This window comes from Moschus berezovskii, chromosome 15, assembly GCF_049115385.1.
Source record: "Moschus berezovskii isolate FMDL1 chromosome 15, NW_MosBer_1.0, whole genome shotgun sequence".
In the NCBI taxonomy this organism is placed as follows: domain Eukaryota; kingdom Metazoa; phylum Chordata; class Mammalia; order Artiodactyla; family Moschidae; genus Moschus; species Moschus berezovskii.
The window spans coordinates 23,188,382-23,214,643 of record NC_142474.1 but is presented as its reverse complement, the minus strand read 5'-3'; the positions used below and the strand labels follow the sequence as shown (position 1 = coordinate 23,214,643).

Genomic DNA, 26,262 nt, shown 5'->3' with positions numbered 1-26,262 from the left:
TGACTCAAGCTTTGAGGGATGCATAGGGGTTAAGCAGGGTTGTGGGGAAAGAAAAAGTAGGTTAGGTGGAGAGAACAATATACTCATTCATTCACGTGCAAATATTTACTGAGCACATATATTTAAAGGCCCTGTGACCACAGCAGATAATATAACAGTAAACATTTACACAGAGTTACACTGTTTTCCTGCCTGTTCTCTCCAAGGGATCAAGAGCAGAGGATTACCTGGGCTCCTGAGGCAGGAATATACCTCCTACAAATACAAGAGGTCTCCTACACCAGCATTTGTCACACGAAATGTGCGTTTGGATCACCTGGAGATCTAGCAGGTTTGGTGGAGCCTGAGAGTCTGCATTTCTTATAGCTTCCAGCCGACGCTTCTAGTCCAGGAATCACACCCTGATCAGCAACGTCTGACCGAACCACAATACCATTATCACACCCAAACAATCCACATTCCAGTTTCCCCAAGCATCTGAAAATTATCTTTAAAGCCTTCTGGAAAATGCTGTGATCCAGATCCAATCAAGGGTGATACATTACATCTGCTTTTTACCTCTCTTCAGTCCCTGTTCATCTACACCATGAATTCTTTTTCTTTCACAGCACTGGCATTTTTGAAGAGTTCTGGCTAGCTGTCCTGAATACGCCAGTCTGACATCTTCAGATTTTTCCTGATGTTTCCTCATCAGTAGATACAGATTAAACGTGTTTGGCAAGAAGACTGCCCAGGTGATGTGTCCCCCACATTGCATCAAATCTAGTCCTTTTGTCCCATCCCATTCAGTAATGGCTCAGTTTGATCACTTGGATAAGGGAGTGTCCGCCAGATCACTCCACTATAAAATAGGCAAGCTTTTCCTTTTATAAATAAGTCATCTGTTATTGTGTGACTATCCTGTGCCTTAAAAACATTTCTCCCACAGCTTAGCATCCAATAATGATCCTTGTTTATTATTTTCAGAATTATTTAAGCATATAATAGTGTGTGCAAGTGTGTGTGTGAGAGAGAGAGAGCATATATGAGGAAAAAACTGGAAAACCTGAAATCCATTCACAGTGACCAAACACAGTAATAAGTGTAAGGGGGGGAGTAGGATCTACATCTTTCTTTGGAGCAAGTGTTTGGTAATTTAACTATTCCAGGCTAACTAGACAGGTTCTGTTCTTGACCTCGGCTCAGATCTCCTCTGGGAAAGTAACACCATACAGGAGATTCCAGCAGATAAAGCCTCAGGGCACCACCACTCCCCTCAAGATTGTCTTATCCCTGTCTCCAGAGACTATCAAGACAGGCTAGCTCCAAGCCAGAAATCCAACCCTTCAGAAGACTTGACAGGAGCTTTCTGAACTTGAGTCGACCCCCCAGTTCCCTGGGTTATATTCACAGTCTCCCACGAGGGTAAAGGTAGATGGCCAGATCTGCCCCGGGCCAAACTAAATCAAGTGCTCAGCCTAGCACGAAGCGAGAGTGTCTCTGATTTCCAATTGTACACTCTCAGATGAAGAGCCTGGAGCCATGAAGCCCAGCTGCTGGGCAAATCCTGTGGCCTGAATTATTGATGGATGAATTCATCAGGCACACTGCCTTCACCCATCCACTCAGGTCATGTCCAGCTTCTGAAAAACAGCCTGAAACTGTACACCATCTGCCCAGAACTAAGTCACTCTGGGAAAAACTCCTTAGCCTTCTTTGTAGCTGAAAGAAAAAGCAGAAACTTTGAAGCCCTACAGACCAGACTTCATGTCTCTCCTCTTCCTCTGTGGAACTGTGTGACCTGGCTGGCTAGTTTACCTCTGTGAGCCTGCTTCATCATCTGCAAAATGGGACTAATTGTATCTCAGCAGTGTTACAGAGATCAAACAAAACACTCTTATTAAAGTTACTAGTACAGTGCCTGGCACTAATTAGGCAAAAAACTCTATTATTCATTTTTTTTATTCTGACTCTTTCTTTGCCTTTGTCTCCTCTCACTATGAACACTATACTCCCACCCCACCTCACCACCTGTCCAGCTTCGACCCAGGCTGTGTGATTTTTACACTATCTGTATCACTAATCAACGTACTGCTCTAAATCTACTATTTTTGCCAGCTCTGTGATAATGGAGCTGGACCCTATAAATATTTCTCCCTTGCCAGCTGACATATGTTAAGTCTTTTCAGTAGAGTATACTAGAGGAATACTGGAGGAGAATAGATCTTCCCTTCCTGGCTGGAGGTTGGCTTACTTCCTGGGTTCCTGAAGAGCATGCTTTTTTCCCACTGCGTGGTCCAGAGTTTCTTCGGTGCTTGGTGCCTGCAGGGTACAGCTTTCTTCAGTTTATCTGCCACCTACTTTCTCCAGATCTTAACTAGGGTATCAGAAGCAGAGCCAGGAACCCCAGACAGTCCAGGCATGCACCCAAGCCTGAGTCACTCCTACCCACACCCTCTCCTCACCCTTGAACACACATAACACTGGGACCCCCACAGGCCTGGCCACCAGCAAAGCAAGCCTCCTGACCTTTGTCCCCCAGAACCGGCTGGAACCACTCTGGCCCAAGCTATATACAAAAGTTCACTAGATTCCTAAAGAGAGAAGTCTCTCTAAATTATTAATCTCTCTTAAGATGCTATATTACATATAACTACACAGTAATATCCTATCGATTGTTTCATTTTTATTTATTTTATTTATTGTCCTCCCAACACCCCCTCCCATCACACTAAAAATGCAAGCTTCATGAGGGCAGGGGCTGACTTTTGTCTCTTTTGTTCCCTTCTGTGTCTCCAGAGCCTAGGACAGTGCCTGTAATATAATGGGATACTCAGTATTTAAGGAATGAGGGGATGATTAAATATTGGATGAATGCATGCCTGTGTAAACAAATTGTTAGTTATTAGGAATTTCGGGGACTGGGACATCCTGGGATTAAGGAGATTGACTGGGAATGGGGAATGGGGTCCTAAGGTCTCCCTGTCCAGAGCTCTTTTCCCTACCACCAGCAAGTTGCTTAGCAACCGGCCTCCTGGCCCTCCGCCGCCGCTAGAGGGCGCGCGGGCGTGGAGACAGGAACGCGCACGCGTGCGCGGCGCGGGCCGGCGAGGGAGGCACGTCACTTCCTGTTTCTTTAGGAGAACGTGGCTTTCCCTACAGCGCCGGATCTTTCCCTCTGCGTCTCCGCTGCAGCGGCCGGAGCTGGAGTCGGACCCCGAGCGCAGCTTCGCCATGGACTCGGCCGTCAGCGATCCGCATAACGGCAGCGCCGAGGCAGGCGGCCCAACCAACGGCACTACGCGGCCGCCTTCCACGCCAGAGGGCATCGCGCTGGCCTACGGCAGCCTCCTGCTCATGGCGCTACTGCCCATCTTCTTCGGCGCCCTGCGTTCCGTGCGCTGCGCCCGCGGCAAGGTAGGGTCCGCGGCAAAACCGGGCGCTGTCCACCTCCCACCCTGACACGGCTGACACGGACCCTCCTCCCACCCTCGCCCTAGACGGGACAGACACCTCCTCTGCCCGGACACTGACCTTTCCCAGTAGCGCCCACCACGGCCTCCCCACCCCAGGCCCACATCCCGGGGCTGACCTTAGGTGCCTCAGGATATGGGCGCCCATCCGCGAACCAGGTTTCCTAACTGACACCTTCCTCAAATAGGGACTGGTTTCCATCCCCGTTCGGACCTTGACGCGTCCCTCCCTCTGTGCGTCGTGCTGGAAGCACTGTTGACAGACCCTCACACTATGATTTGAGCACTGTTTTGAGCCTGCTGGTCCCAACCAGACCAGCTTCACCTTTGGCTCTCTCTGCTCATTCCATCTGGAACACTCACCGCATCCCAGGCTCTGGGTCAGCATCCCTCTCTACCTGCTGGGGCGCTGGTCCTAACACCTCCTGAATGGTACAGTCTCTTGTCATTCCTCACCCTACCCTCCTCCCCGGGTAAGTTCTGGAACCTAGGCTCATCCCTAGACTCACACCTGTCCGGCTGGAATCTGTGACCCATAGAGTACAGATCAGGCCCTTGCCCCACCTCAAAAAGAAAAAAAACTAACACAGAAATATTAACTCCTAGAACCCCCAGCTCAGGCCCGTTTTTTGTATCACTTTCTGGAACCAGTTCCAGTCAGCCAACTCCTCAAAACTTGGCACTTTGGTGCCTCTCTTTTTTAACCAGTCATAAACCCCAAGTTTGCTGGTTTCCTCTTCCCTACCTAACACTCAAGCTTGGACCTATCCTAGCCTGAGCCCAGACCCTATTCCTAACCCGGTTCCCACCCCAGACCCTGACCCTGCCTCAAAGTAGCTCCTCTCTTCATGCCCCTTAAGACAGTCCTCCCACCACATTGGAGTAACTCAGCTAAGTTACTGAGCTGCCATTGGCCTCTCTTGTAAGACTGGGCCAGACTCCATCTCTGGTCTTCAACATCTGTCCCGTTGTATACCTAAAAGGATCCCAGGGCCTTCCACCTCCAGACTTCCTCCTCCCACCCTCCTCTATAGGAAGCTCTCTCTAGCCTGTTGCACCAATGGCTTCTCATTTCCTGACAGCCTGTCAGTCGTCCTCCACCAACTTCTGATCTGCAGCTCCCCACTGCTCCTCCCCGACCCAAACCTGAAGTTGAACCTTAGCGGAAGCTCTCTTACCCAAGGAGGGCAGACCCACAAAACAGCTGCCGCTTTTGAAACTGCTCAAACCCAGGTTCTCGAAACATTACCCAACTTAAGCAGTGGCTGGGGCCTGCCACCTTTCTTTCCCAAGATCAGAGAACTTGCTGCTGGTTCCTTCTAGGTCAGGTGCAGAGGGGACTGGTCAGGCAGGGCTTAGGTGGCCCCGTTTGCCTTACTGTTCTGCCTTTTCTAAGCAGAGTTCAGGTGGCTTTCAGCCTCCCTGTCTTGCCATACAGGCAAACACTTGGTGCAGGGAGAAATTCTGAAACAGATCAGGACAAAGGAGGTGAAGGGCAGCATGGAATGAGCTAGGCACTTGATGTGAGGGGCTCCCCAAACTTGAGTAATTATCCATAACACCTTCTACACATGGGTTACTAATCTCTTTAGAAAACATCTTCCAAACAACAGAATTTCCTGAACCTCCACTGTTGTCCAGGACAGAGGGATGCTGCAAAGATGAGTGGGTCAGAGCCCTATCACCAAAGAGTTTAGGTGTCTGGATGAGTGGGGAATACCTAGACCTGAGATTGTAATACAAGTAGTGCTGCAGGGTTTAGGGAGAAGACTGAGCATGCCTGGGTCTGGGCAGGGCAGCTTTGTGCTGGAGGTGGACTCAAGCCTTCATGTAGAGGTTGAATTTCAGCCAGAAGACATTCGAAGCGAAGGAAACTAGGGAAGTAGCTGCACACAGCAGTTTAGGAGTTGGAAGGTCTGGAGTGGCTGGAGCAGAGGGTAAGAATAGAAGAGAGCTTTAGATCTACTGTAGCATCTAAATACCTCTCCCCAGCGTCTCCTGAGAGACAGGGGCCTGGAAGACTGTATGGAATTACAAACAGCTTGACCATTAGTAGCGTCCAACCACCAGGGTATCCTAAAGCTTACAAGCCTTCGCTCTCTGATTCTCCCAGCTGCTGAGTGAGGCAGGCAGAGCCAGCTTTATTATCGCCATTGTACAGAGGAACTGAGAGGCAAAGAAATGATTTCTCTGCCAGTTAGGGGCAGAACCAGGTGTTCCTAGTTCTGGACTCTCTGCTGGATGCAGTTGCCTCATCATACAAGTGGCATTTTGGCCTGGGGAGAGGAGAAGCCAGATGACTCCCGTTTTCTACCCTGAGTCGTGTTTCCATGATCATTTGGCGAGGGGAGAAAAGTTAGCTTGGGGGCCCAGGAATTTTGATTTCCCACTAGTGTTGGACCCCCACAGCCAGCTGAGAGAGGGCATGTGAGGACAAATTTCTCCCTGGAGCCAAGTTGTCCGTGACAGAGTGAGTTGTGAAATCGTGGGAGGAGAAGGTGAAGCGTCCAGGAGTGTGTTGGGAGGAAGTAGCCATGGGTGGAGCCATCTAAGAGCAATGCCTGTCCCTGTCTGAGACCCGTGTTCCCAAAAGGGAGCAGGTCCAGGAACAGCTACTCATCAGATCGATTCAAAGGCCTTTGGCTGGTAACTCAGAGGAGCCCCCCAGCCAGCTGGACTGGGCTCCTGCTCTATGCCAGGCCCTGGGCTGGCTACCAGGAGTGCCAGATGAAGAGGCCAGGCCTTGCCCTCACAGAGCTCAGTCCCCAATGAGAAATAGCTGTGTGACCAGCCGACTGCTCAAGGAGGCCGCCGTGATCTTTGCCAAGGTGGACAAGAGCTCAGTAGGCAGGACAGGAGAGGGAGATGTAGGACCACAGGTGTGTACTGGGAGGCAGTGAGCAGTTTGATGCGATTCCAGTACAGGTGCTGGGGTCAGGTAACAAGAAGATCCTCCAGGAACCTGCAGCCTTTCCTGAGGTGTGGAATCCCGGAGGCAGTGTAACAGCTAATGTTCATAGCCGCTACATGTTTTGTGTTTGTAAAAGTTCAAGCAGCACAGAAGCACGAAGGAAATCCCTACCCCATACCACTTCCTTGGAAGTAACCCACTTAGCTGTTTGGTGTGCATCCTTCCCCACCTTTTTCTGTGCGTGTACAGACATGTACGTGCCCATGTGTGTATACGTATGTAAATTTATTTTTATAAAAATGGGGTTTTTAAAAAAAAAAAAATGGGGTTTTGCAGCACATGCTGCTCTGAAACCTGATTCTTTTTTTTTTCCAAAGCAGTATGTCTTGGTCATTCTCCTGTGTCAGTACCGGTAGACCTATCTTGTTGTTTGATGGCAGGGAGGGTAGATTACGCACCCCCGTGGTATAGAATTCCAGAAGGACTGAGCAAACTCTCCCTCCCACCCCAGCTGCCCAGTTTCCCTCCCCAGGGGCATCCCCATCTAGCTCTCCCTTGGATACCCATCAGGAGGTGTCTGTGCCTTTGCAAGTAGGTCAGCCTCACTTCCCCCATCTTTGCTGTGTAACTTGCGCTTTGTTGTTTCTGTTGTTTAGTCGCTCAGTGGTATCCGACTCTTTGAGACCCGGTTTTCCAGGCAAGAATATTGGAGTGGGTTGCCATTTCCTTTTCCAGGGAATCTTCCCAACCCGGGGATTGAACCCATGGCTCCTGGCACGTCTCCTGCATTCCAAGCAGATTTGTTACTGGGGAAGCCCACATTTTGTTGTAGACACACTCTTTTTTGCACGTTGCTGTTTCCACCACTTAATATGCCTCAGATCTAACACACCAGTACACATGGAGAAGTTCTGTTCTTTAATAGCTGTATGGTGTCCCCCTGTACCCCACAGCCAGGATTCCCAAAGTGTAATCCCTGTTCCAGCAGCCTCGGCATCACCTGGAAACTTGTTAGAAACACGTATCTGTTCACAGGCCCTACTGCCAATTCTGACGTGTGCTCGAGTGTGAGGATCCCTGATTTGGAGTCCTCCGCTGGTCAGTCAGTTTGTGTCAGTCTTCTGCTATCGTAAGCCATGCTGAAATTAATCTCATTATGCATTTGTTACTTCACGCTTCTCTGTGTATTTGTAGGATAAATTCCTTGAAATCGATTTGCTGGGTCAGAGGCTCTGTGCATGTTTAATTTAGATGGATTTCATCAAATTATCTAGTGCAGAGGTTGTACCAGTTGATACTCCCACCCGCAGCGACCTTGATTCTCATTTAATGGCTGCTTGGTAGTCCATTCTCCAGAGGTTTCTGAGCTGTTGCGCGATGCGATCAGGTCCTTCAGAAAGAGCTCCTGACAGAGGAGGGGGCAGGCGGGAAGGGGGCTGGTGAGGTGGTGCTCATGGAGACTGCAGTGGAGGGTGAAGGACTGGGGTGGGGGTAGTTGGGAGAAGCCTGGGTGAGTGAGGGCACACACAGTGAGGAGAGGAGACCTGGGCTGACGGAACGGCCCGTGAATCCCAGATCCTTTGTAGGGCACGGCCTGGAAGCAGAACCCCAGAGCTCCAGCAGAGCCAACGACTTGAATGAAGTTGGCATCCTTCTTCCCTTGCTGCTTTTGCTTCCGCCCTGATAACTAAGCATCCAGACTGTCACTGGAAACTTAATTTATTTCTGCTCTTTGTGTCAGCTCCCAGCCACTCAAACCCACCCCAGGAGCCATTGCATTTGCATACGAACGTCTAGTTTAAAAATCTAAATTGAATCAGTGGAGAATCTGGCCAACTTCTAGTATCTTTTTAACTACAGAGATTCTGTTGCTGTCAGGATTCTGTTCCTCAGAAAGGTCACAGGCCCCCTGAGCATCTTGACATAACTTTCCAGCAGAAATTTCCAGATAGGAAAGGCAGAGGATTTCTAGGGGGTGATAGCCAAGAGTTTGGGCTCTGGAACCAGACTGCCTCAGCATGCCTCCTGGCTCTGCCACATGGCCAGCTGTGTGACTTTAAAGCGAGTTATATCACTTCTCTGAGCCTCGGTTTCCTTATATGTAAAATGGAGGTATTAAAAGTACCTGCTCTCTGGGGTTATTGTGAGGATGAAATCATGTAAAGCACCTAGAATGCTTGGCACCTAGAAAGCCCTCAGTAAGTTGTCCGTGTTACTGTCCTGGTCAGTCAGATTTCAAGTCTTCTGTGCTGACTCAACATTGCACGTGGGGTGTTTCTAACCGTCACACACAGAAGACCAGATCTGACTGTGCAGTGGAACATCTGTCCAACCTGGTTTGCCACCAGATAATATTGAGCCTCTTCCCACCCAGGATCCGGGGCTGAATTGAAGTGATTGTGTGGAAATGAGCAGTGACGCTGGTTTGCGGGTGATGCCAGAGTCTGTGGGGCCTTTCACACCACGTGCCCTGCATCTGCAGGTCCCTCTGCCTGTAAACGCTTCCCTTCCTTGTACACAAAGCAGACTCCTCAACTCAGCATTTATCTGCACCTTGTACATAACAATGATACAGTTTGTACAACTTGTGGGAAGCTCAAGGCACAACACTAAGTACTTCCAATGCAAAAATCATTGAATCATGGCAACCCATTTTACAGCTGAGGAAATTGAGGCTCTGAGAAAGAAAATAACTTGCCTGAGGTCCCACCGCTGGGAAGAAACAGAGCTGGCTGTGAGGCTGGACCCGCTGATGTCACCTCCCTCCACCACTGGGTACGCGTGCCACGTATCGTGGCAGTGCTCCCACAGGTCACGCTGTGCGGGGATACTGTTTACATGTCAGGGTCTTGGCCTACCTGCCTGTGAACACTTTAAGGTCAGGAGCTCATTTAGTTTTGTGCCCACCCTGCTGCTACACAGGAAATACAGTGACTCTGTGGAGGTCCACTGAGAGGGCCGTGAATTTGCCCACACCCTACTGCACAGTGCTGCCAAATGCAGAAACCAAGGGCTCGGAGGCAGGAAGGAAGAGGGCCTGCCTCTCCGCGTCATTACTGCTCATCTGCTCCTAGTGGAGCTGCCAGAGAGGGACTCACACAGCTACCTGGTCCTTCCAGAGGGGAGGCTCTCCCTCAGCCCTATCTGGGCTGCGTCAGCCATGCCTATATTGGGGTTTGGCTTAGGGTCTCCCCACTGGCCCCTCCCTGATAATCACAGCTCCTTATTCAGCCACAGTACTTTACAGTTTGCCAGGCTCTTTGACATCTCATTTGATTTAAGCCTGTTGGCCCTTTTAAGTGAAGTCGCTCAATCACGTCTGACTCTTTGTGACCCCATGGACTATAGCCCCCAGGCTCCTCCATCCATGGAATTTTCTAGGCAAGAGTACTGGAGTGAGTTGCCATTTCCTTTTCCAGGGGATCTTCCCAACCCAGGGATCAAACCCGGGTCTCCCGCTTTGCAGGCAGACGCTTTACCGTCTGAACCACCAGGGAAAGCTATAAATATTGTCATTCTGTTTGACAGATGAGTGAACTGAGGCTCCGAGAGCACACACTCTGCCTGAGTCACCCGGCAAGCCGTTGTTAGCGCAGCCGCTCTAGGCGCATCGTCGTGCAGTGACAGTCGCTGGGTCCTTGTGGACTGTGAGCACAGAAGTGGATGGAGAGCCTCGTGGTCCTGAAAGCTTTTGACTTTTAGATTTATATTTTAAATGTGTTTTAATATAAATTTTAAGCCAGAATTATTGGAGAAGGAAATGGCAACCCACTCCAGTATTCTTGCCTGGAAAAAGCCCATGTCAGAGGAGCCTGGTGGGCTACAGTTCATGGGGCTGCAAAGAGTCAAACACGCCTTAACGACTAAACAACAACCAGAATTACACCAGTATAGATTTTCATTAGAAAATCTTTTTGTCATGAATTCCATGGAGCTGATTTAACTTTCTGTGTTCTACTGTTAATTCCATTTCCTGTTTTTCTTTTCCATTTTAATCGTACTAAAGTGATTTTGCTTGCATTCAGTTGTTTCATGTAAGTATTTATCCTCCATCAGCTCTATACCCAGATCCCATTCCTACTAACTATTGTATCTGCCATTGTGAGTTTAACTGTGGCTTGTACTCTGACCAGATTCATTTTCCCAGTCACACTTCTTGAGTTTGAGTTTTGTCAAGATTTGCTTCTCCTTGCAGTTGTTGTCTTCCCAATGCTCAGTTTAGCCATTGTTAGTTTTGTTTTGTTTGTTGGTCTGTTTCCACTTAGAGTATACACTACCTACTGGATGAAAGACTGACCGTCTTTACACCGCAGCTAATCTGTAAGAAAACTGGAAGTAGTCCTCATGAGGCCTAGGACTGCTGTCCTGTTGCCAGTGTCCGGTGTTTTCTCTTGCACTTGTTAGGCACCCACTGCTTCTGCCACACATGGACTGGGTCCTCCCAGGACTGTCCCTGTCGGGGTCCCCGTCTCTTCAGTAGCAAGTCGGTGGGATCAGAGCATCATGCCCCAGGGTGGATAGACAGTAGCCCTGGCAGAGGGAACAGCACTAGCAAAGCCTTGAGTCAGGAAAACATGGAGACCCCTGAGGCACCTCAGTGACCAGGCAGAAAGCGGGGAGATGAATGAGCTGTCATGGCACCAAGTTCCCTTGGAGGCCAGAACCACTTGCCTCTCTCAGCATGGCCTTTCTTTCATCTAGAACGCCTCGGATATGCCCGAGACCATCACCAGTCGGGACGCCGCCCGGTTCCCCATCATCGCCAGCTGCACGCTCTTGGGACTCTACCTCTTTTTCAAAGTAAGTCCTTTGTCACCTGCTGTGTTGTTTGGTTTAAATAACTTTATTTTATTTTGTTCTGTTTTTCCCATCACAGGAGACATGCATGTTCATTTACAGAAAATAAAGAACAGGAAAAGTAATAACAATTCACCCCCGACCCACTTCCCTGCTGTGATACCGGGGGGCTCCTTCCCACCAGACTTTATTTCCCTTCTCCGTGGAGCTTTCTGTTCTGTTCTGTTTTGGTTTCTGTTTTTGTATTCTCCATGTTGGGGTGGGGTATAGCTGTGTCTCGGACATACCTCTACCGTACTAATTGCTTTTCTTTTTTTTTTTTTAATTTATCGAGGTTTATTTTCCCAATAAAAGTTACACAGGCTCAGTGTTGAAAACCTGGAAAACACAGAAAAGTAAAAAGGGGAAAACAGCAGCCATCCAAAACCCCCCTGCCAGAGACAGTCACAGAGTCCCTTTGGAGGTGTGTCCTTCCTCTGCTGCTCCCTTGCATGGTTCCTCCGTAGCTGTGACCACGTGGCGTGTTCAGTCCTGTAGCTGCTTCCCTCACTTCACATTGATAACATCATAAGCATTTTCTCATGTACTGCAAACTCACAAACTTTTTATCTCAGTATAACATATACTGTTTTCTGATGACAAAAGTAATTTATGCAGAAAACTGAGAGAGGAGAAAAATACACAGGTCATCACCATTAACACCTTGGCATATCTCCTTTCAGACTTTTCATAAGCATATTTTTAACATAATTATAGTCATTTTATAACTTTAAAAAAACACAGTACAAGCACTTTTTTCCTGGTCATTGAAAATTTTCAAGGGTAACTTTTTTTTTCTTTGCCGCCCTTCGTGGCCTGTGCATGGTCTTAGTTCCCTGACCAGGGATTGAACCTGTGCTCCCTGCAGTGGAAGTACAAAGTCCTAACCACTGGACCACGAGGAAAGTCCTTCCTTAAAGATCACTTTTCATTTACATTTTAAAAATACATGTATGTAGTTTAAAAAAATTTTTTTTTCAATCCAAGAGGAGATGCAAATAAACCATAATACTCTCCCCAGCATAGTTTTTTACGAGTTATTCCATTATGCATAGATCTTCATTTATGTAAAAATTTTCAAACAACTATATATATATCACACATACAGTTCTTACCAGGGAGATATTTTTGTATGAGCACCATCAGCTCTGCCTCGTTCTCTGTAACAGCTGCTTGTGGTTCTGTTTCACGGATGCACCCTGAGGGGGCATCCAGCAGTGGGAAGTCCCAGCGCTGTAGCCGTGGGCATCATTGAGGGTGCCTCTCAGCACAGTCACGTGTTGTCAGGTGTATCTGCAGTAGGGCTGCCAGCTCAGACAGCATCTCCATGTGGTAATCAGAACAGATTGTGCCACATCCTTCTGATTTTACCAGTTTACGTGCCCTCCAACAGTTACAAGTGTGCTTGGCTTCCTTGTATTCCCACCTACACCGAGCAGCATCAAAATCCTTTACTTTTACCAGTCTGTGGGTGAGTCAAAACAACGCCTGTTTCCAGCTCCATCGCTCCCTCGTTATTGGATCAGAACCACCCCTTTTAATGATTTCAGACTATCCCTCCCAAGCAGATACAGCACGGCTGACTGACAGCATCCCCCTCACATCACACAGAAAACGTAGTTCTGATTTTTAGTCTTGTCAGTAAGAACGCATCAGATAACATTAGGTGTTCACTGTTTTTTCTTTTCCTTTTTTCCTGGACCTCTGGAAGAGGTGGATTTCTCACTTGCTTTGGTTCACAGCACACTGCCATCAGCCACGCCGGGCTGCCCTCCTTGTTTTCTTCACCCCTGACACCCATCTCCTTTTTCCACCTTCATTTCCCTGACACTCATCTCCTTTTTCCACCTTCATTTCCCTGACACTCATCTCCTTTTTCCACCTTCATTTCCCTTCACCAGACGCACCTGCCCTCATGCGTTTGTGTTCTTGGATGTGCGTCTTTTTCAAAGGCATATGGTCTGAGTGTGTCTGTGTGTCTTTGGTGAGAGTCTCGTCTCCATATGTAGCACTGTGTTCCTTTCCCTCTCCCTTGTACTCTTGCCATCTCTCCATGGCTCCGTGTACATGAACGCGGTGCATCCAACTTGGCTTTTGACAGATATTTCTTAAGTCTCTACTGTACTAAGTGCTAGGAGTACACACCCAGGCCTTTGCTTCAGGACCGTCTAATATTTTCAGTATTTAGGGTTCTCTCCTTAGGCTAGATTCCCCAGAAAGGAATTTCTGGCAGCAGAGGGTGCGAACATTTTTATTTAAGGCTCCGGACACCTGTTGCTCAGCTTGTCCTCCTCTCCTGGCAGGTAAGCCCCAGTCTGCCTTGTGCCAGAGGACACAGTATCCGTCCCCGCCAAGTCACCAGAGTGTCATGTTGTGATTTCTGAAAGGCAGCTGCCTGGATAACACAGGCACCAGTTTCTTCCCAAACTCCAGACTGACCACTGGATGTGGTTTGTATAACAGTGGCTCTCATTTTCTCACTCGGCCCCTTTCCTCCTCTCCTGGTTAGGGCACCGGAGTTTGTTGGATTTCTCAAGATCATAAAATTTACCTTATCGCACCTCATTTAAACCTGATTGCATTGAGGGAGCTTATAAAAATTAAATCCAATAGCATAATGAAAATAAAGGAAGAAATTGGGGTAAAGAAGAAAAAAGAATAAAATAGTAGAAAGCAAGGAATCTTTGGGTGAGGACCCTACCCAGACCCTGTGCTCTAGACTCTGTAGACTTGTACTCCTGCCAGAAGTGCCCCTGACATGGGTATAGCCCTGACTTTCTAGCAGCTGAAGCACCAGTTCAAAATTGGCGCATAATTCATAGTCCACACAGTCAAACTGACCAGAAGCTCAAAGACATGGCCAGAGGGAAATTTTTTCCCCAGGCCCGTGTTGAAAGAGCACTGTGTGAGGAGATAACACATCCTTGCAAGTTAACTCGGTCCACACACCTGTGCGGGTAGGAGCGTTCACCCTGTGGTCACTGATGTTCAATCAGTCTACAAGTCTCTGTTGAGAACTGACATGCCAGGTGCTGTGCTGGGTGCTGGGCACTGCAGTGGGGAAAACAGCTGGCCCACCCCTGCCCTCTCGGCACTTGTTAAGTGGTAGAGACAGACACCAGTCTAGCAATCAGTAGATAAACATGCAGTGAGTCCTAGGAAGCCTTGTGGAGTCAAGGCCTGTAGCACCAGAACAGCACGGAAGGCCCTGCCCCTGCCCAAGCCCCCACCTCAGACAGCAGCCCCTTACCTGCCTTGCTGCTCAGCCGAGAACCCTAGACACGCCCCCGCAGCCCGCAGCCCTGGGCACAACCTGCTTCTCTAGCTCAGCGATCTGGAGTCTGCCCCCACTCCCCGTCATGTCCTCCATCCTCCCACACGCAGTGCCCTCCTCGCTGGGCTGTCACCTTGGACTTCTGCCCTGTGGGGTGTGCCTTCCACACAGCTGCAGAGGGATCCTCTCAGGCCATCAGACCAGATCACAGCCTTGTCCTCAGCCCTGTAACACCAGTGTGTCTTATCCAGACGAAACTAAAGCTCTGCAGGTTTCATCTCCCTCCTGCCGTCCCAGCCTCGTCTCCTGACGCTCTCCTTCCTCCCTCAGCTCCAGGCCTGCAGACCCTCACTGTTCCCTGCACACGGGAACAGAAGGCCCCCTCAGGACCCTTCCCTCCACCTCCAGGGCTCTCCCCCAGACATCCTCACAGCTGCTCCCACACTTCCTTCAGGTCTACTCCGAAGTGAAGTGGAGGCTTTCCTGGGCCACCTGAGTGACAGTCCCACCCCATCTGCTCACACTGCTGTGCTTTTCTTAGCACCCATCTCCACCTGATGGTGTGTTGCACGTTCGTCTCTTGAGATTCTTCCTCTCTGGCACCTGAACTCCATGAGAGCAGGGGCTTTTCTGCCTATTCCAGTGCTGAGCACGGCTTACAGCACATAGCAGACGGTAAATATGAGCTAAATTAATGAAGGTCATGTCAAGGAAAGCTGCTCAGAAGCCCAAGTGAGGAGAAGAGAGCTTCCCAGACAGGGGCATGTGCGTGGGCCGCCCACGGGTGGGAACGTACCACACCAAGGCCAGTGTGGCACGAGCTGCAGCCAAGGAGGCCTGCAGTGGTCACCACGAGGACACAAGAAGCCAGGGAGAAGATGTGGACTTGAGCAAGGGAGCTGCTGAGAGGTGTTAGGCAGGGGAGCAAGGTGAGCAGACATTTAAACAGATCCAAGAACAGCCCTGTTTGAGAGTCATCAGTGGCCCCATGTCCCACCCCACCGCACATTATTTCCCCCCGAGTAAGAGGGCCTCACGATAATGGAAGACGATATGATACTGTGACCATGGAGCCATGTAGCGCAGCCTTTCCAAAGTCCAGAGTTAACGTGACCACTGGCCCTGGAGCCCTGTGAGAGAGAACGTTCCTCAGGTTCACCCAAAATAAGACCCCGAAGCAGCTGTCAGGGCCTGCCGTCAGAGCTTCAGGCATCATTGTGGGAGAGGTGGCCCAGGAGTGGATGGAGAGTGAACAGGGTGCAGGTGACTCATAACTGGGTGGCCACCCACAGGCTCCCTCAGCTTTGAGCAGAGAGGAAGAAGCTTGGAAGAGTTTGTTCTGGGGTTCAGACAGCTCTCTTGGGACTTTGAACATCAGGCTCCCCTCCCCTGTGACCGCCACACACACACACCACCCCCCATTGCCTGTCTCCAAGTGGAGCCACCAAGGGCAAACCTACAGACTCCTTCAGTCAGTTCAGTTCAGTTGCTCAGTCGTGTCTGACTCTTGGTGACCACTTGGGGAGGCATATCTGAGGGCTTGAGGGTCCTTCTCTTTTTCCCGTTGCCATAGAAACTGGAAGCCCCCCCCCCTTCCCAGTACCATCTGAGATTCTTCTTGACACCATTCCCCAACTCCAGAGTGGGGAGACCATCTCCAGAAGAAAAGCGGGGAGTCTGGTTTCCTCATCGCCTCCAGCAACCCTGACGTCCGGTTTCTCTTTGTATCTCTGCCTCAGATCTTCTCCCAGGAGTACATCAACCTCTTGCTGTCCATGTATTTCTTCGTGCTGGGAATCCTGGCCCTGTCCCACACCATCAGGTCAGAAGGCATCTCTGCGACCTTTGAAGCAGCTTTCTCAGGAGCCAGTACAGGGTCTCGGATGAGAACATGACCTTTGGCGTCATTCAGAGCCAGGTTTGAATCCTGGCTGTAAAAACCCAAGGGAACTTTTCCCCTGTGTTATACCGTGGGTGACCCTGCACGAGAACCGGAGCCTCTCTGGGCCACGGTTTCTTTCCAGGGAAGGATAAGACTGTCTGGTGGGTGTTTGCCACCACGGTTGTTGGGGAAATTATCTGTGAACAGTAATGTCGTGGTAGTTGTCACAGTACTGAGATGAGTGATGCCGGTGCCACCTGCTGGGTGTCATGGCTGCTGCACATAAGCTGGCTTCTTGTGGTCTCAGCTCATAAGAGAGCAAGGCAGTACTGAGAGAAGTTAGGAGCACAGGCTCTGGAATTTGACTACCTGACTTGGAATCCAGACTCTGCCACTTAATAGCCCTGTGACTTTGGGCAGGTTACTTAATCTCTCTGTCCTCAAGTTCCTCACCTGAATGTGAAGGAAAATGATCATACCTTTCTCATTGGTCATGTAGAAACTTTTAGGACAGTATCTGACACTCGGTGTGTTCAGTAGTCTTAGCCATTGTTGTTATCATTGTAATCTCTTGCTTTTAAACCTATGACACATTCAGAAACTGAAGCTCAGAGAGGTTAAGAAATTTGCTAGGATGACACAGCTGATAAGCAGCAGAGCAAAGATTCAAATCTAAGTTTCTGTGGCCGCAGAGCCCATCCTATTTTCACTGCCACCCTATTCAGATCGTCACGTGCTGTGTCAGTTCAGTGGGGATGAAGGAACTAAACCAGGAGTCCTCAGGTGGGGCTGCTTACCAAATGGGAGTGGTGTCCCCAGCCCATCCCCTGGCTGTGACTGCACAGGAACCCCAACCTGCTTCCATCTGGCCTCTTGAAGAGGTACAGCCTCAGGCTGACAACCACGGAGGTGGTCAGCAGACCAGTAAAAGTTCCCGGAAGGCAGGAACGCAACTTGAACTCAGCTCCGAAGGGTAGGAAACCTGGAAGAGAGTATAGGAGGGAGAGGCCGGGCCAGGAGCCAGAAGGTCTGTGCACATTGTAGGTGCAGTCAGGACCTTCCCAGAGCAGTCAGAGAGGAAGAGCAGGATCCTTAGGGAAGCCCTGGGAGTGGGGGGAGTTTGGCCTGGTTCCTCGAGGCAGGACCTGGGAGTCAAGAATGTGGGCCCAAGAGGCAGTCAGACCTGGAACCAAAGCTCAAGTTACTCAGGCTCTCTGAGCATCAGTTTCTTCATCTGTAAAATGGAGATACGGGGAGTACCTCCTTGGAGGGGTGTGGGAAAGTTCAAGTGAGCATGTCTGTGACATGCCCAGAGCAAGGGGGTATGTCCAGAGCCCACCGAGAGTGAGCACAACTGGCTCGAGTTCACGCAGCCACATGGGACCGAGGTCAGTGTTGACTTCAACTTCACCCACCTTCACCCACAAGGCCGTGTTCCAGGGCCATCCCCCATCCCCCAGTCCTTCTGGAGATCCTGACTGACGAGCCCAGCAAGATAGTGGCAGACCTGGTCACCCTTCCTCAATGAACAGACCTCTCTTCTCCTGGTGGATGAGGTGAGGGAGGTCATTTCCCATGCTGGTTGTGCCAGTAACTCAGTTGTGTCCAACTCTGCAACCCCTGCACTGTAGCCCACCAGGCTCCTCTGAGAATCCATGGGGATTCTCCAGGACAGAATACTGGAGTGGGTTGCTGTGCCCTCCTCCAGGGGATCTTCCTAACCCAGGGATCGAACCCAGGTTTAATCCCACATTGCAGGTGGATTCTTTACCATCTGAGCACCAGGGAAGCCCAAGAATACTGGAGTGGGTAGCCTATCCCTTCTCCAGGAGATCTTCCCAACCCGGGAATCGGACCAGGGTCTGCTGCCTTGCAGGCAGATTCTTTACCAGCTGACCTACCAGGGAGTCCCATGCTGGTTAGGAGCCCCCCAGTTCTAGCGCATCCCACCTGCCTCAGCATCTGTAAGAGTCCTTACTATAGTCCAACCACTGCCTTAGCATGAAAGAACCAAATATATTTTGTTTGACCAGGTGCTGAGGAGTTGATTATTTCACTTTATCTCAACAGTCCTGCAAGAGAGATCACCAACCACCTGCCCAGCAGGGTATTTTGAATCTGTGTCATTTTGACACCCCAGATCTTTCTTTTTTCCTTTTAGAACAGTAACTGAGAGACATTGTCCAAAATTTCTCATGGATTAACCAAGAAAGAGTTGTCTATCTTTTAACCAATTCATAATTTTTATTGATAGAAATTATCAGCAGAAAATCGAACCGAAGCCACTAAAACTGCACATGGTAAAATCTGTCAGTGACTATCATTTTCTTGAGACGGTTTAGAGCACACAGTGTGACTTGGGAAGATGAGACCTTGTGAAAATGATGACTGGGCATGGGCATAAGGGGTACTTACCATTCAGGGTCCAAGCTATTCTCTGAAAAAGAAATCGGTACAGACTGAAAAACTGGGATGAATGGGTTGAAAGAAAGCCTTACTATAAAATGTACAAGGAAAAGAACTGAATCAGACAAAAAATTTAGCAGAAAAGGGGGAGGCATAATTTAATCATGCTATTTACATAGTTGATCTAAGAATTAAATTTACCTTCCTTTGATCGAATGGAGTTTTCTTAAGTGTTTTCTCCGAGAAGTCTACAGTGTTGTTAAAACCTTCGTTAGTTGTTTGTATATATCCCCAAACATAGTCAGACCTTCCTCAGGATCCAAACAAGGACTGCAGGTTCAAGACAGGAAAACTGAGGCTCAGAGAGCATCACAGCTTTCAGGAGCAGAGTGGTTTTGAGCACAGGTCTAACTGTGCAGCCGGCTATTTTTTATAGTTTTGGCAAAAATGAAGGAGAAGAGAGAGCTTAAAGATGGGGCCTGAGCATGCTCTCTCCAAAGGGCCTGTGGTTTCCTGAGGACCGGCAGAGGAGGGTTCTGTCTGCTGAGAGGTTATGGGGGCTGAGCTCCAAGCCAGGGAGTCCAGGCAGCGGCGTTTGTGGGATTCCTTCCACTTCCCCAGCTGCCGTGAGCCTCCCAGGGAAGAAACCACAGCCTGGGGTGTTATAGCAAAGCGAGGGCCCACAGCCTGCCTTCACCCTTTACAGCCACCAAGACTCAAGCATGGCCACTGTCCTTTCTTCCAAGGGAACCGTGCAGCTTATTTTTACCACCTCTGAGCTCATATCCCACCCAGCTGACCTTTAGAGGAAAAGGTCCCTAACACCATGATCTGCAACCCCAGGAAGGAGAGGCCACACACCAGTTTACCCTTTGCCTTTACCCCGAGGGGAGAAGGGCAGCAGGATGTGGTTTCCCAGCAGAAAGCAGTGACCTTTAGGCTTGACATGAGCCATCGAGGGCTGGAAGGAGTGAGTCTCTGCCTGTACAAAAACCTGCGTTCAGAGGTGTTCAGCAAGCATTTACCAGCTGCCTCTCAGGACCCCTGCCTTTAAGGCAGGCTCACACCAGCCAGGTTGCTTGTCTCTTGCCCCGTGTTATCCATCTTCCCCTTTTCTTGGGATAACAAAGTCATCTGTCTAGAGACTTCATACTTGGAGTTGAAGCAGCAGTTAAGCTTACAGGGTGCCAGGCATTCATGTAATCCTCTTAATGAACCAATAAGAAAGGTATGTTACAGTGTTCCAAATGAGGAGACAGTTGCAGGGAACAGTTAAGTAACTTTGCCAAGGTCACACAGCTCAGTGGCAGGGCCAGGATTTGAATCCGGGAAACTTGGCTCCAGAGTCCATGCTCTCAACGCCTTGCCTTCTGCTTGCCAGGCTCCTGAGGTGCACGCCAGGCTGGAGTGAAGGGCTTAGCGCCTCAGGCCTTCTCTCTGCCTCTGCACATACCTTCTGGCTTCATGCTCCTGAAACGTGATTCAGCGAACTGAGCTGAAAGTGGCTTCCAGCCTCATCCCTCCCACCTGCTCAGAGCCTGTTTGTGGAAACCTACTGCTAATTGCATCTTGTATCAGTCGTGTATATATAATAACAAAGCCTTGTCGTCATTCATGCCACAGCTCTGTAGACGGGGAGGGATTGGCTGTGTGTCGAGTGGACACTAAGGCCCAGAGATAGTTCTTAATCCACATTTTCTTCCTCTAAACTCTAGGGTCTTAGAGAGCTCCCTTTTCCCTGCCTTTACCTCAGTGCCCTGGGTACCCCTTGCCCTGGGTCCATTTTCCTATAGCTGGCAGCACCATTGTGGATTTGCCTGCCTCATCAGTCATCAGTGTTGCTGAATGCTTTCAAGTTCAACCACCTGCGATGAAAGACATTGAGTTTTTATGACCCCTCTTGAGGATCTAGCGCTGGGCTAAACTTCTCCCTCTCCTTCTCCCCTACTTTCACAGCAACTCTTTGAATCAGGTGGTATTATCCTTACATTCAGCAGAGAGACTGACCCACTAAAGTGAGCCCAGGGCCTCACGTGTCAGAGCAGGCATCAGGCCTAGGCCACCCCGATTTGTGTCTATTCCACGATACTGCTTAGTATCCAGACCCAGACTGAGGCAAAAGCCCTGGTTTTCTGTTCCTGCTCCAAAGGTGATCAAGAAAAGAAAGTCTCTTCTCCCTGCCAGGCCAGGAAGTAGACCATGCTGAGTAATCAGAATGCTTCCAGAAACGAGGCCAAGCCCATCCTGAGCCACAGACAGGCCCTGTGGAAGGAGTGAATGTGAGCCCGCTCTCACCCAAGGGACTGTGATTCATCTCACTCATCAAGTCCAGCCGAGTTTGTAAAAATCCCAGGCCTGGCAAATCATGGAGTGGGGTGACCATCAGGTCATCTGACTTAATAGATCTGGAAGGGAATCCAGGAATATGCATTCTTTTTTCTTCCCATGTTTAATTCCTTTTATTTGTATTACGAAGCTGACACCGTGGTTATTACTCAAATAAGAGGTGACAATAATTCAGCTTATATTGTTTCCGCTTTATCTGTGTTGGCACAGTTTATATAATAGTTAAGGAATCATCTAGAAGGAATTGCTGCTTGCCAGCATCTCTTAAGTGTTCTGGGAAACTGATAATTAAAGGAAGTGGTCAAAACAAATCCCCTCAAGAAGAATACAGTATACTTCCTAGTCAACTCAGGCTTGCTTCGGGTCTGCTAACTGCTAAAGTGTGCTAGATTTTTGTGGGATTTAAAAAAACATATTAAAGTAGTTTCAGACACTTATAAGGGTTTTTTGGGGGGAGTTCAGTCCCTGAGTCTGGAAGATCCCCTGGGGAAGGAAGTGGCAACCCACTCCAGTATTCTTGCCTGAAAAATCCCATGGACAGAGGAGCCTGGGGCAGCAGTCCAAAGGGTTGCAAAGAGTCACTGAGTTCCAAGCACACACACCAGAGGCTACCTGTGAAAGAGTAATTAGATAGCCATTTTAATGGGCAGTCTCCAGTAGCTTCAGAATGCAAAGGAACACTGCAGCTTTGATTTGTCACACTGCACACACCTGGATCATGTTTGACATAAACAGACTTCTGAGAAATTGGGACAGAGGGTTTACCTTTTTGCTTCTAGAGTCAACAGCAAAACTCACGCTGCCTCACTATCTACCTCTTTGCCTTGAGCCCAGGAGAAAGGGCTACGCATCTCATTTCCCTTATGAGTCTGCCCACAGTTTGCGCATCATGGCTTTACTGTGGACCAGGCTGGGTCCACTGCTTCTGGCTGGGCAGAGAGCTAGCAAGGAGGATGTGGTTTATCTAGGGCCATTTGCGGTTAATGGGCCCCTCTCAGCTGCTGGCCTTCCAGCCTCCTCAGCAATATGGGCCCAGGCATTCTCACTCTAAGGAATCAGATCTCATCGGGCTACTAGTCGGCCCTTTATTTCAGCTCTGCTGTCTGCCTAGACTCAGCAGGTCTCCTTGAAGAGTGAGGACTTACCCTATGCAGGCTTAAGCGAGAATATGCATTCTTGACAGGGGACTCTCATACAGATTGTGGATAAACCAGATTTTGGAATCCATTGCTCTCTTAAAAACTGTTTTATGTGAAAGTCTGCCTCTTTTGTGTTTCTTGGATAATAACTTAAGAGGCTGCATGGAAGCCGGAATCATAGAGACCTAGGTTCAGGTCTCAGCTCAAGATACTGACTTCCCATGTAACCCTGGGCAGTCACTTGCCCTCTGAGGGCCTCTGTTTTCACATCTCTACAATGGGCACAATAACACCTACCTCTCAGGGCAGCTGTGAGGTTGTTGGGAGATAGCTTGTAAACAGATGTCTGGGGTTGTGGGACCCCCACAGGGGTTCTGTTTGCCAACCTGCTTTGTCTTTTCTTTCAGCCCTTTCATGAATAAGTTTTTTCCAGCCAACTTCCCAAACCGACAGTACCAGCTGCTGTTCACACAGGGCTCTGGGGAGAACAAGGAAGGTCAGTGCTGCCACCATCCCCTGCCTTGGCCACACCTTGGGTGTCTTCCCGCTCCTCTCCCCTCCCCTTTGTCTGTCCCATACTGGGACTCCCCAGTACAGCGAGTGATGGGCAAGGTGGGCTCTGGGCTGACAGCCCCACTCTGCCGCTGGGTGCACACTGTTACCCCTCGGAGCTTTGGGTGCTTCTGTTGGGCATTTTTGGTTTGCTTTTGTTTTGTTTTTTCATCTGTAAAATGAGCATTGTAATGTAGTACCTCCCTTATAAGCATGTTGTTAGGACTGTGAGTAAGTGATGAGTGGAAAGCATTCAGCACAGCGCCTGGCTCAGTAAACGGTAAACAGTTGGTTCCTGAAGCTATTTTTATCACGTCTGTTTTTAGTGTGATTACTTCCCTAGCTAAGATTTGAAAAGGGGGTTCCATGGCTTTTGAAAAAAATGAAAGCCACAGGGAATTGGGGAAAGCCTGGGTCCTGTGAGTGAGTTAGGGTGTGGGTTCGACTGCTGTAACAGGATTATCAACAGCTTGGACAGGAGTAAGGTATTTCTCTCTTGTGTACGAGTCTGAGCTTGTGAGTGTCACACTTGTTGGGGATGTGCCCAGCGCATTCTGCCTTGTCCTGGAGAGCGGTGATTTTATATGATTCCTTTGTGCATCTGTAGGTCTCTGTGCCCGGAAGTGACCGTGGGGGTTTTCACCTGTCTTGTGCTCTGCTGCACTCGGGTCCGCGGGTCCAGGGTAGCACACCATTGCTTCGCAGGCTGTCCCAAAGGTTAGAGAGGCAACTGTTCCGCAGGCCCATTTAGCTGCAGGGGGAGCTGGAAAATGTGGCTGAAAGATGGTTAGCCTCGTTTCCAGTTGAAAATCATCAGGGTATTGTTACCACAGAGGGGAGAACAACGGTTGGGGCCAACCAGCAGTCCGCTATAGTCTGGAATCTGAAAGGAAAGCCTGCGCTCTGTGACCCTGGGCAGGCTCCACCACCTCTCTGGGCCTCCTCATTAGGACACTCGGAGGTGATGGAGAAGGGGTCTAACATCAGGATGTCTGCCACAGGCTCCCCAACAGAGCAGCCTCGGGGCCTCCCGCCGGCCACTTCTCCGGGCCTCCCTCTCTCACCTGCTGCCTCTTCTACTGGTGACACAGGGCTACCAGCAACCTTCTTGACTCCTTTGGTGGCAGAGTAGAAAGATTCCCAAATGAACTGGGACCTTGCAAGGGCCTTGGGTTCAGTGCAGTCAGCCTTAGTTGAGCACCCACTATATGCAGGCTCTGTGCTGAGTGCTTTGTAAGGACCACCTCACTTGCTCCCCATGGCACATCTATCAGGAGGTGCTGTGACCCCCATTTTTTTGTTTGGTGTTTATTTTTTGGTCGCACCTCTTGGCATGTGGAACTTCCCCAACCAGGGATCACGCCCCCTGCAGTGGAAGGGTGGAGTCTTAACCCCTGTACCACCAGAGAAGCCCTGTGATCCCCTTGTTACAGATGAGGAAACTGAAACTCGGAGAGGGAGCTGCCTCCCCCGAGGTCGCCCAGCTGCTAGTGCAGAGCATGGGCTTCCAGCACCATGGACCGCCTCCCACTGACCCCGCGTCAGGTCTGGGTTCTCTCTGGGCCTCCATTCCCTCCTCTAGGAAATTGGAGGGTCTGGGGTTGGGGAGGGCTCCAGTGAGCACCCCCAGCCTGTGGGTCTCTGACGGAGCCCACAGCCATGCCCTCCTCCGTCCAGGGGCTGACAGGTGGGAGGGGCAGCCCCGCCCCGGGGAGTGGACTTACCCGGCCTCTCTGCCCAGAGATCATCAATTATGAGTTTGACACCAAGGACCTCGTGTGCCTGGGCCTGAGCAGCATCGTTGGCGTCTGGTACCTGCTGAGGAAGGTGAGTAGCCAGGGCCCAGGCAGTTGCGGAGGGTGGTGGAGCGCTGGAGGGGCAAGGTGGTGACTGGTGAGGTGGCCTCACTCTCACCTTCCCCCAGCACTGGATTGCCAACAACCTCTTCGGCCTGGCCTTCTCCCTTAATGGGGTAGAACTCCTGCACCTGAACAACGTCAGCACCGGCTGCATCCTGCTGGGCGGGCTCTTCATCTACGACATCTTCTGGGTGAGTCGGGCAGGGATGCGCAGGAGGTCAGTGGAGGGCAGCCACCTTGACTACAAGTAAGGCCCCAGGTCAGGTCCTTTCTGGGGCAGTGCCCTCAGCTGTAAAGTAGATGACAGAGCAGAGTCCCATCCCCGCTTGCCGAGAGCTCACCTTTCTTTGCCCTGTGCCTTCCAGCCGTCCTCTCTCCCTCAGAGTGAGCCCAGCAGGGGATTGCTTATCCCATGTCTCTCCAGCAAGTGAGTTGAGGCTCAGAACAGCTGAGGCAGGGGTGGGTAAAGCCGATGAGTGGACACTGTTGAGCCGGACACCGGCCACGAGGACAGAGACTGCGCTGGGGGACCTGCCGCCCCCGCCCTGAGAGGCGCCCCTGAATGAGCGGTGCTGCAGGACTTCCTCTCTTGGGAAGGACAGAGCCCTGACCTCACAGGACGCCCAGCCAGGGCGTCAGAGATCCTTTCCTGACTCCTTGGAATTGCCCCTCATTGCTGCCCAGACAAGGAGCCCCAGGAAGTGTCCGTTTGGCCATGTCATTGGCCGCCTCATCTCAACTTTACATCTGCTCTGGAACCCTTCTTGGCTCCCTGTCCGTCTCCCGCCCATTGCAGGCAGCCCTTCATTGAGAAGCCACGCACAGCCATTCCTTCCCATGTGCCCGCACTTCCCTCCAGACTCCTCTCTTCTCCTTTTAGGTATTTGGCACCAATGTGATGGTGACAGTGGCAAAGTCCTTTGAGGCACCAATAAAATGTAAGTGACCACCCACCATGGGGAGCCCGTCTGCCCCACCCTGGTGGCCCATTCCCTCATGGTCCCTGATTCAGTTAATACCCTCCCTCAGCTGTTCCTTCTCCAAGTTCCCTGGTGTCTAGGGCCTGGTTTCCTTCTCCTCTTTGATTTGTCGGCTGTGTTCCCACACAGCCATCCTCTGGCCACCTGGCCATAGAGAGCAGTGTCTAAAACAGCCTGTGGCAGGGCAGGCAGGGGCCTCCAGAGGAGGCCACCCCCACATCAAGACCTGCAGCCCCCTCTCTGGATCCCTGAAACACATAGCCAGCAGGCGCTGTCTGCCCCACTCCTCTCACACTTCCCCAGTTGTATTCTTCAGTGTATCCTTTGTTATAAATGTTAGAAACCTCACCTACAGACATCTGTAATGTGGAAATGTCATTTCACACGGCAACAAGCGCGGTGGCGGAGCATCCAGAGTTGGGTTTATGACCATCAGTGGCATCGCCAAGAGCCAGGGTCACCTCAGCCCTCCACCCCCCCCCATTCTCAGCATGTTCAGGAACAGAAGAGGGGAACTTTATGTCTGCCTTTCATCAGAGAGGGATGTTTTTCCCTGAATCTCCCTGCAGCCTCTCTCATATTTCACAGGCCCAAGTTCATTGTTCCCCATCAGGGGGGATGAGAA

General features: G+C 50.3%; 1 protein-coding gene across 5 annotated transcripts in view; it reads left to right on the top strand.

Annotated features, from left to right (window-relative positions):
- The first annotated feature begins 3,101 nt into the window (after positions 1 to 3,101).
- The window catches only part of HM13 (histocompatibility minor 13), a 38,294-nt gene continuing 15,133 nt past the window's right edge, over positions 3,102 to 26,262 (top strand). For 2 of the 5 annotated variants that reach the window (XM_088843884.1, XM_088843882.1), the window contains exons 1-7: positions 3,103 to 3,396; positions 11,065 to 11,163; positions 16,213 to 16,295; positions 22,654 to 22,742; positions 24,540 to 24,625; positions 24,723 to 24,848; positions 25,538 to 25,595. In XM_088843884.1, coding sequence (XP_088700010.1) covers positions 3,214 to 3,396; positions 11,065 to 11,163; positions 16,213 to 16,295; positions 22,654 to 22,742; positions 24,540 to 24,625; positions 24,723 to 24,848; positions 25,538 to 25,595 — 724 coding nt within the window. In that variant the 5' untranslated portion in view covers positions 3,103 to 3,213. Of the gene's footprint in view, positions 3,397 to 11,064; positions 11,164 to 16,212; positions 16,296 to 22,653; positions 22,743 to 24,485; positions 24,626 to 24,722; positions 24,849 to 25,537; positions 25,596 to 26,262 lie in introns of all 5 variants that reach the window. The other 3 variants (XM_088843883.1, XM_055434972.2, XM_055434961.2) reach the window with 3 other exon arrangements.